The sequence below is a fragment of the Aptenodytes forsteri genome, unplaced genomic scaffold (genome assembly GCF_000699145.1).
Source record: "Aptenodytes forsteri isolate BGI_AS27 unplaced genomic scaffold, ASM69914v1 Scaffold226, whole genome shotgun sequence".
NCBI lineage: Eukaryota > Metazoa > Chordata > Aves > Sphenisciformes > Spheniscidae > Aptenodytes > Aptenodytes forsteri.
The window spans coordinates 1989769-2000426 of NW_008795249.1; the positions used below are offsets into that span (position 1 = coordinate 1989769).

Sequence of the window (10658 nt, forward strand, 5' to 3'; positions counted from 1 at the left end):
GATTGGGGCCCATTTCTAGATGCTAAGAGCTAGACTATGAGTCTCTTACACACCTATGCTGTTATTTCTTTTAGGGGGAAACCCACTGACTTCACCCTGTCTCCAGGCAAGAGGTTTTTACACCCCTGAGAACAAAGCTTTCGCAATCTGGTGCTACAAAAAACCCAAACCTAACATCAAAAATATTGTGACCTGCACAAAAAGCACAGAATATGCTCTGAAGTTTCTAACGGACCGCAAATTTAAAAGTTGCAGCCACAAGGCATCACAAAACGTCATAAAGTAGCAGCTTTTTGCAGGGAGCCCGCTGTGCGAGCACACTGGGTATCTTTTTCTTATTTAGGATGTTCAGTGCAGACGGCGGGTAAAACATCCCTTGACTAAGCAGTAGCATTTTTATTCGTCGTGTAAGGCCTGTTCCGTACTCTGAAGAGCTCTCAGGCCATAGCGCATTTCATCAGATCAAATATAAGAACACGCAATATATCTAACTTTCCTTTTTCTTTCTTTTCACAATTAGCCAGAGGCTTAAAGAGTAATAAACCTGAATTCTTCCTCAGAAGTCTTCTAATGAATTGGTTTTCTCTGCAATTGGGATGATCATATTTTAGTCTCAATCCTCCTCTCTGCTACAAATACAGCGGCAGTTTTATAGCTTTATTTAGTTATGAGGTATTCTTTCCAGCAGCTCCCCCAAAATGGCTCATCGCTGATGTTTTTAATATTCACTTTCATAAAATTAATTATATCGAACTAGTTCCTCATTAATGTACACGTTCCATAGGAATTACATTGTAATTTTTACCTGATTAATGTCAACCTGTTAGAAAGCGTTTCTGGAAGGCATTATTAACGGCAGTGGTGGGGATTAAGCTAAAATGAGGGTTAAATTAGGAAACACATTAATTACTAACTAGCCATTATCTAGAGAAAAGCCATTAACATACTGGAATATGTAGAGCTGAGACAAATTTCTTTTTTTGCCCTTGATATTTTTCCAGTTATTTATGCCTAAGCCACTCACGGTCGCAAGTCCTTCTGTCTCTATTTCTCTCCATTAATGCTTCCATGCGTAGCCCCTCTTCTGTTGTTAGGTGATGGGAGAGCTAGCGTCCAGCCCACCTGCTATCCGCTGCACCCAGCAACAGTCACATCGATACCACATTTTTCATTGATTCTACTTAAAACAGCTACAGCCAGCGCTGTGACGCATCTTGCTCCAGTGTTCTATCTACTAAGCTCTAACAGAGAGTGAAAGTATAATTAACACAGTTCTTACTTGTGCAAAACGTTCAGCATTTCTGTTCACTGCGAACTGGTAAGTCATGTTGGGAAACTGAATGCTGACAGGGAGGATGGAGACGTTGAAATGCAGCATCACCGATCTTTCTGGGCCATTAAATTCTGTGTCGTTCACCAAAACATCCAACTGGAAGTAACGATGCTCTGTGACTGAAATACTTTTATTCAGTACCAGTTCTGCAAAAGAAGAGATTAGTCTGTTACCGACCACGTTATCTGCAAATGTGTATTTTGATACCGCAATCCCAACAAAATTATATCAAAATTATACGTTATCAAAGTTAATCCTAAGAGAACACAGAAGGTGAGTCAAATATGAAAACATGCTCCTATGGAGTTATGCTCTGTGCCATTCAAGATGCTTGGAGAGGTCCTCTTCCCTTCTAACTGCCGTGCCGAGAATCCCACAATCGGAACCTCTCCCTTATCAATATAGACAACATCATCCCGTACGCTTCCTAACCCAGAGATGCACAAACTCCCTGTTTTCAGTACTTGTTTAAAACTCAGCGCTTGCTTAACTTGAAATGTCTCAGCTTTCTTTGGCTCCATGTTTACAAAATGCTTGGAAAAGTTCAAGAGCTTATCGGTCAATTACTAACAAGCAACTTCTCCTTTATTCGAAGAAAGAGATCTTACTGTACTCATGTTGAGTTCCCCTCACTTGGCTGCCATTTGGGCTGAAGTGGATTTCATCGAAGATGTGCTCTACCCGGAATGTTTCAGTTATCCAGGGATCATCGGTAATGATGGTTCCTGTGTATTTCTTTCTGCTGCTTTCAAGGGGATAAATAGGTGTGGTGTCTGCATCGTATACAGTTAGCGTTGCAAGGACAGTTCCCTAGAAGGAAATAATAAATGACGTTGCTGAGTGACCTTGAAGCTTTCTTCCCCTGATACATGTTAGGAGATTGAAATATTGGTCAAATAAAACCTTGCAACTTTCACTCAAGCCCACTTTCATTCAAATTAATTTTAAGCTTCAGGTCACCACTATTGCACACCTATTTGGATCTGACTTAGAAGCTCAAAAGAAGATAGCAGTGAAAAAGAACTTGTCATGTAACCGTTTGAGTCTATGTCTAAATATACAGCGCTATTTTTGAGGTAGGAAATGAGTGCACACGCACAGCTCTTAATTTTGTTCTTTTTTTTTTCCCCCTTTTTTAAAAAAAAAAAACCCAACCAATGTTATTCTACAATGCTACTAAAAAAGCAGGTAATATGTGCGCTTAAAAGACAAGGAAATATTGAGTCTATGTCTAAATACAGCGCTAAATTTTTGAGGTAGGAAATGAGTGCACACGCACAGCTCTTAATTTTGTTCTTTTTTTTTTCCCCCTTCTTTTAAAAAAAAAAAACCCAACCAATGTTATTCTACAATGCTACTAAAAAAGCAGGTAATATGTGCGCTTAAAAGACAAGGAAATACATTCAGACAGGTCAAACTCATTACCTGAAATGACAGAAGTGGCCTGGGTTGCCTGTCTTCTGCTTAGTCTACTAGATTGCTGTTCTCTCTACCTGGGCACTGAAGCCACAAGGCCTTTAAAATTTTTATTAGCAATTCTGTTGTTTCAAGGTTTGTTTAGTTACTAGAAAAGATTGAAAGGTCCCAAATATAATGCCTTTTTGCCACTGCAAAATGACAGTGAAATTCACTATGTTCCGAATGCTTTGCAGGCATGTAATTCCAAAGAGAATATTTTACGTTAGAAAACAGTTTTACGACACCTTCACTTTCTATCATCCAGAGCTAAATCAAACTCCCAAATCTCAACATTTTCAAAAGTAAAAAGGAATTACTTTATGACCAGGCAAACGTGATGTGTTCACAGGTGTCTTGTCAACACTAGTCGGGAGGTGGCAGCAGACTCCTAAAATCATTCTTTTCCCTTCCAGACACAAACATGAGCACAATATACTTTGAAGGGAAATTTGACTGCAAAAAAACACGCCGCTCTTGTGAAACAGAAGTCCTCGCACGAAAAATGCATCATTTCGGCCCCAAAAGAAGTGCCTTTTCTATACCACTGACTTATACAGGGTTGTTGCTCTGGTGGGAAGAGCCAAAGAGCCCACTTGTATACTTCTCTACTGAAGCAAGGGGTGAACGTGTGCAGGGGGCAGACACAAAGACATCCAGGGGTTTAGACCTCCTGAAAGGTCACCTTGGGGCGGGAAGGGAAAAGTGGGAGGGCACCATTAAAGCAAGATCCTGGAGCTCTCCCGTAACAGCCTGACGCTGGAAACTTCAACACCTTTGCAAGCGCAACGTTTGTCTGCAGCAGCCAGCCAGCCGCTCCTCCTAACTTGCTGTTAACTGGTACAGCACCCTAATAAATAATGATACAGAATGTAGTTCTGGTATCTCATATAGACTTGCATATAGGGGAAGGATACACACATTCGCCTGTCGTAACAACTCTCTATTTTAGCCACCTGGGGGAAGCAACCCTGTAACAAACACAGAGCAGAGCTCAGTATGGGGAGATACAGCCATCCTGGCCACAGTCCTCGCAATGGCCCATCCTGACCTCAGGAACAGCTAACGCTTCTTTACGCTGTTTAAATCCTGACCCAAACTCTTCTTACTTCGGGGTCTGAAGAAAATGTAACTCAGGGGAGAGGAATTCTACAGACTCGGCGTTTTACAATCACAGCTCTGAAGAGCACGGTGCGGTCACGTGCTTGATGCTGAGATCCACTACCCAAGACCATGGTGTTTCCCAGTCACCACGCCTCCCACCGCTGCGCTCAGCGTCCTACTTCAGCAACTGGATCAAGGAGAACATTACCTCCTTCCTGCTGAACTCCACGACAGCATCTGCAGTATCAGTGCCGTTGGGAAGGAAGGGAGGAGAGTCGTCTTCATCTAACACGTTCACCAGGAAGGGCACCTCAACCTGCATTTCCCTGAAGCCCTCTCGCACGGTACATTTGGCAATCAGCTCGTATCTCTCTCTCTCTTCTCGATCTAGGCGCTGCGTCACACTCACGCCGGTGGTGTTCTCATTGTATCGAAAGGGCATACCTTCAGCTGAAAAACACAGCCACAGTGTAAACAGGGACAATCACTTCCATTACAGGACTCTTTTGCAATCCAGTAAATCCATTCAGACGTCATGACTGCACGATAAAAGGCAGACTCAGAAGTGAAACAGAAGGAAGTTGCGGGGCTGTATTAGGGTAGGCAGAAAACACGGAAGAGATGGGAAGATCCTACAGTCTAAAAGCAGCACAATTTAAAGCTCAGGATATTCCCAATCTGCTTTTAGCAGGCGCAAACTTCTAGAACCAATCTTTTTTCCTTAGGGAAGGAGACAGTCCTCCTTCCCATCCTCTCTGTGTACCTCAAAGGCAAAATCTTCAGGCTCAGTTCACGTTTGCAAAGGAATTTCCTTTATAGGATCAATCTAGAGGGTCTACTACAAAAGCAGCCGTTTACATCTATTGCTGGTACGCGAGTGGCTCAGTTCCAGTTTTACCTGCCAGCAGTTTGTAGGAAATGCTGAGATTCTGACACAGATGATGAACCGAGGGTAACTGGAGCTGATGAAATGTGCCAGCTGGTTTATTCTCTTTGATGTGAAAGGAGAGATCCATTTCTGTGAAGCAAAGCTGCCTTGCTGTCAGGGAACTGCAAGCTGGCGCAGTAGCATTGATCAAGGAGAGGAAAACCGTGGTGCGCGAAGCAGAGTCGCATTCCTTCTCTTGGAAAGGGTGGGACGAAAGGAAGACATACAGCATCACCTTTGATAACGGCATCCAGTTTCCTACAGCTTCAGAAAAAAAACCACCAGAAGAAATGTTTTACAGAAGACAAGCCAACATTTCTTTTACCCGTTTCGTGCTCTAGTCCATTATTCCACAAACCACCGTGTAGTCCTACCATGTAATAAAACAATTCCTGAATACACCATCTGCTGGTTGGAAGACTTTAAATCTTAATCTTACCAACCCCAGTAAGCCAAGAAACTATAGGTGTTACCGCCAATTTTACATTGTAGAACCTCACAGAGCAGTATCAGCATTCTGTCTGTAAGACACTGACATAAACCGGGTCACTATCAGTAATCAGCTTTTTGATAGGACTGTTTTTTGGAGGGACTAGAGCAGAGTGGGAAAAAGAGTGCGCAAAATGGCAATAAATATTCAGGACAGACCTGAAGAGTTTATACCGGTTTGAGGATATGCCCAAATTGTTTACGCTTAGAGGACAAATTGCTTCATCGTTTTGAAATGTAAAGAGCTGGTCAAAAGATAACATAGAAGTTAAAATCAACCTGTGGCATCTACTAATACAGCCTCGAGCCTTAATTATTTTGATTACCTTGCTCTGACTACAGACAGAATGATAGCATCTCTGTAACAGATCTAATTCACTTGAAAAGATGATCTAGGTCACTTTGATCCATATGAACAAAACAAGACACTCAAGTTCTGGATAGCTATTCTTCCTTTGTTCAGTTACAAATAGCTATCTGATATTCATGAACACCAAGCACCAAAAATGCAGCGAAAATGGGTGAGACATCAAGCCCTCAGCACTTAAAAAGTAAAGCAATAAGTGTCTGAAGTTGAACATTTAAACATCAAGGCACCTGAGTCAAAGGGTAGTGTTGATAGATGGCTCTTACAAACTCAAGACAGTTACTACAGACTCTCTCCAACAGCAGAATTTCTGCAACCGATCACAGCGGTATGCCATTAACTCCTCACCTATTTCCTCCTCCACCATCTAATGATACCTCATTTCCCCGTAGATCAAAATCACCAAAACCAATTTACTGCTAGAGCATAAAAGAAAGGGAAAAAACCGAGGTAATTCATTTCTGCAGTTCAATAGTAAGCTTCTCTAACAAGGCCAAATCTCAAGAGAGGGAGAGAGGTACACTTAACCATTTCTTCCAAGAGCTGTTTGGTGTTACATGCAAATGTACTTCGTGAATCCACGTTACCAGAGTTCGAGGATCGTTTATATACAAGAGTTTGAACTAATCTAGCTGCATTGGTCTGGGCACTAAGCGCCCAGCATTAACGCAATAGAATTGGCTTAATTTGCATCAGTAGATGAACAAACGGCAAATCTCAATGTAAAGCTGTGACTTACACAGCTGTGAAATGCAGAAAAAAAAAAATATTTCAAGTAATGCAACTTTCCCACCGTATTGGAGCCCACAGTGCGAGCACCTGGATCCGTCCCAGGTCAGTGGCATATGGCTCCCTGCCTTCGCTGTGGGTTTCCTGGGGGCTGGTTCCTCATTTTAAAAGGGCAGATGTGTTTTTTCCAAAGTTGATGCTCATACGCTGATGGATAAATCTCATGATCTGAATGTACTTTGCTTTAACAACAGATCCTTCAACAAGAAAAGCTAGTCTTCTCATACTTACACAGCACGTTAAAGTCTTCTCTATCCAGGCTTTTGCTGAGGTAGAGAAGTCCTGTTTTTTCTCTGATTTGAAACCAATTATTTTCATGGGATCTTGCTCGAGAAACGATGAGATTCTGGCACAGGTGAAAGTGGGCCACTTCCCCGTGTGAATCCCTCAAGGCATGGATGCGCAGGAGCGGCGTACCTGCTGGCTGATCAATGTAGACGTTCTCCAAGTACTCTTTCCTGGGGAAGTAGAGACCAAAGGCAGCTGCAAAGGAAGGCACACAAGAGGAGAGTTGCTCCCAGTTAAATGAGTTTTGCACTGGCATTTTCTCAAGAGATGCATTTCCAAAGAACCAAAGGCTTCATTCTCTAAGGATTAAAGAAGCATTACAAAAGACGTGGAAGAAGATGAGGCGCTTAGGGACATGGTTTAGTGGACATGGTGGTGTTGGGTTGACGGTTGGACTCGATGATCTTAGAGGTCTTTTCCAACCTCAATGATTCTATGATTCTATGAAGGCAGATCCTCATCTGGTGTAAATGAATATAGTTTTACCACACCCGAGCCAGGGACGCAGCCACCAAAAATTTGGCCTATAGTTTATGTTCAAGTTACAAAATCATCTGCTTTTTGAAAGCAAAACTGCTTTGCTGTAGACATGGCCCAGTTTAAGCAGAACGCTTAACGAAGCTCTGCTTGCCAAATTTTACTTAAGTTCATATCTGGAGGTCTCAGCTGTAATTCCACTATCTCACAGATGATATTCAAAGAAGGAAAAACCCTTTGATGAAATCACACACTTCAGAAGCCTAAACGCCTTCTCTGTGGAGAGAAAACACAGAAATGTATCAATGGCTCGCATGCTTTTCCTTGGATTACATAAAATCTCTCTTACATAGGAGTCCTTTTGTGGCTCCCTCCCTTTCTAAACAGTCCAGCACGATACTTTTGGTGCAGAAAATGGGCACTGTTTAAATAAAATTGATATGAAAGCCTTGTGAGTATTGTAAATATGACAGATGGGAAAGCTGAGAACTGACTTGCCTGAAACGGGGAGGGAACCGGACATTTATTTTTAATACAATGGCTGTGACTGACCCATTGCCCTTCTCTGATCTTTTCCCCCTCTGACGTTGCAGACAATTACATTTAGCGGGGCTCAACCGCCCCTTGATGCCTGTTCCTCCAGCGGCTCTCTTCCCAGGTCACTTTGCAGCGGCCTCTCTACCCCTTTCCAATGCTTCCCTTCCGCTTCTACCGCTTGCAAATATGATCGCAGTGGAATGCTCAACAAGCAAGGAAGGTGCAAAGCGGTGCTCATCGCACTCGCGCACTGAAATACTCGGACTGTCACTCTTGTACTTCACCTGCACCGACAGTCCATCCAAAAGAACACTTGCATATTGCAGAATTCTGCATCATTTAATCTGATTTGATAAAGAGTAAGGCATATAAAAGGCTCACGCACCTGCTGAAGAAGTGAAAATAATAACAGTTTCCCTATGTTACTAATACAAGACTATCTTAGCTTAAATCAAGCCAGATACAACTGGAAACGATGGCAATACAGCAGTAAAATTAGGGATATAATGCCAAAACCTGTTCAAAATAGCATCAGGCTATAGCACGTATTTACTTTTTATTATTATTGGATCCATACGCTGTTCTACTGAATGGAGAGGACCGCAAACAAACTGTAAACAAGAGACCTCTAATTTCATTTGGAAATACCACAGAAAGCACTGTACCTTGCAACGATTCATGACATCATCAGTACCCCTGGATGCAATTACATCCATGAGATTTACAGAGGCCCACTGTTTTTTCTACATATACTTTGCAATATATGAGTAAAGTGGTGAAGTAATACGGTAGGTGAACTCACTCCAGAGTAATTAATTCAAAGGGAAGCCAACAATAATCTTGCTGAGAGTTTTAGAAAGGCATTAACTCCTGTCGTCCCCTGTCTGGAAGAAAACTATTACTTCTGATTCTGGTGCTATCACCACCTTTTTTCTAAGTTAGATTCCCGGACGTTCGTAATAAATTTCAAATATTTTTCCAGTCCCTCTGTCTGCCTTCTTTGAAGTGCAGGAAAACCTGGTGAATATGCACCGCTAGAAGTCCTAACAAACCGGTTCGTTAACAAGAGGGATAAGGTGGTATCCAAACAGCAAGCCCAGTCCCAGCGCAGGCAAAGAGATTTCCCTGAAGTATTTTTCTATAAAACCTCGATTCTAGAATGATGAAAACTTCCTCACGAGAAATTCAACGCTGCAAATTCACTGCTCAAGATGAAAAAAAAATGCCTTTTAACCCACCGACGCATACAAATGAGGCTTATACAACATTAGCGACAGGACAGAGGAATATTAACTCATTTCCTTATTTCTGAGGCTGGGGTGTACAGTTCTCAGGTGAGCAATGCTGTGTGCTCAGCATCACACACACGGCGCAAGAACCGGCACCGGGGCAGAGACGTAGAAAGTAGAGTATATAGAAACAGTATGGATGTGTGAAGCGTGACATTGGAAAAGAAAAGGGAAAAAACGGGGTATTTTGAGTTGTAATTATCTATTTCCTTCTCTTAAACAAGCGTGTTAATACGCTTTGCCCTACAAATCTGGGCCCGCGCTGCATGCTAGCATGTACACAGTCATGTTGAACAAAGCACGTGAATAATTATGAGGGACACTGCCACTTAAACGTCTGAAGCTTTGCATGCAACTGCACCTCAGCAGGGGTCAGCATCCTGACCGCTCTGCGTTTGAAAGAAAAAGTTAGTATTTATGCTGCAGACTCTCTGAAATTCTTTGGCGTGAGTTCACAGGAGCAGTCTTCTCCGTTCTCAGAAAAAAGGGGAAAAAAATCCTGTAATAAAAAATTTGATTTCTCTGTAGATAACAGAAATGCAAAACAATGCTTTGTATTTGGAAAAGAGAGGCGGATTCCTTCATAAAATAATTTAGAATTTGCATCACTAATTAACCAGAAATGTTTTTCACAAATATAAACGTCGCTTTAAGAAATTAGGAAAAGTCACTGTAAGAAATTTAAGTAGAAGCAAGACCTTTTTCTCCCTGGTTCAAACCTAAAAGCTGATGAGACTAAATTCTGTCCATCAAAAGTGTTAGTTTTTAGTACAGAGCATACCGCTACACTAAGGACAGCACCTAAGGATAGTTTTAAGCGACACCAGCGGATCTGACATACTTTCATGTTTCACTTCGAAAACAAATATTTCAAGTGAAGAAACTTCACAACGCTGTAGAAACTGAGATGGTAAAATAAATAAATAAATAAATTTATAAATTTGATTTAGCCGTGGAACAAGATTCACCCAATGCTGCTGATCTTGAAATTACTGGGATTTTGTAAAGCGGTTTGTGTCACACGCTACCTCCGTTTCAAGCACTGAAAGAGATGAGAGGTATGCAACAGACTGCCCAGGTCGCAACCACACTCTGCGTATTGATCTTGGGAGGCTGATTTTGAAGGAGACCTTTTGAAGTATAGAAACGTAGCACCCACTTCTCTGAGCTGCGTTCATTCCTTTAAGCCCTACTAAGTTAAAACCAGATTCAATAAACTTGCCATCTGGCAAGTATGCTGCAGGAGGAAGAGGTTCTAATCCTGGCCACAGTTCCTTGTGTCCTCAAAAAAAAAAGAAAAAAAAGAAAATCAATTTCCAAGGACTTGTGCAAGCTTTCTATGGAAGCCAGATGGAGTTTTTATTGAATCTGCCATTTAAATAAAGAGGAATTGAGACGGTTACGCTCAAAACTGATGGTTAAAGTGCTTTTGCGTAGGAATTAAAAGCAGAGAAACATTTCACCTTACAACCTTGAAATCCACCACGAGAGGGTAACATACATGAGTAACACACTATATGGAGAGAGAGAGTTACTGAAATCTTTTGTAATCTCTGAACTTCCCCCCCCCCCCCCCCCCAGCACTTTCCTTTTCTCTCTTTT

The 10658-nt window shown here is 41.9% G+C and overlaps 1 protein-coding gene across 1 annotated transcript in view; it reads right to left on the reverse strand.

The window, feature by feature from the left end:
* Positions 1-10658, reverse strand: part of RET (ret proto-oncogene) — an 82205-nt gene that overhangs the window by 33089 nt on the left and 38458 nt on the right. The window contains exons 2-7 of the mRNA XM_009278826.2: positions 7943-8051; positions 6697-6948; positions 4791-5084; positions 4101-4342; positions 1942-2143; positions 1280-1479 (exon numbers count right to left, since the gene is read on the reverse strand). Of these exons, the coding sequence (XP_009277101.2) occupies positions 1280-1479; positions 1942-2143; positions 4101-4342; positions 4791-5084; positions 6697-6948; positions 7943-8051 (1299 nt within the window). The remainder of the gene's footprint in view (positions 1-1279; positions 1480-1941; positions 2144-4100; positions 4343-4790; positions 5085-6696; positions 6949-7942; positions 8052-10658) is intronic.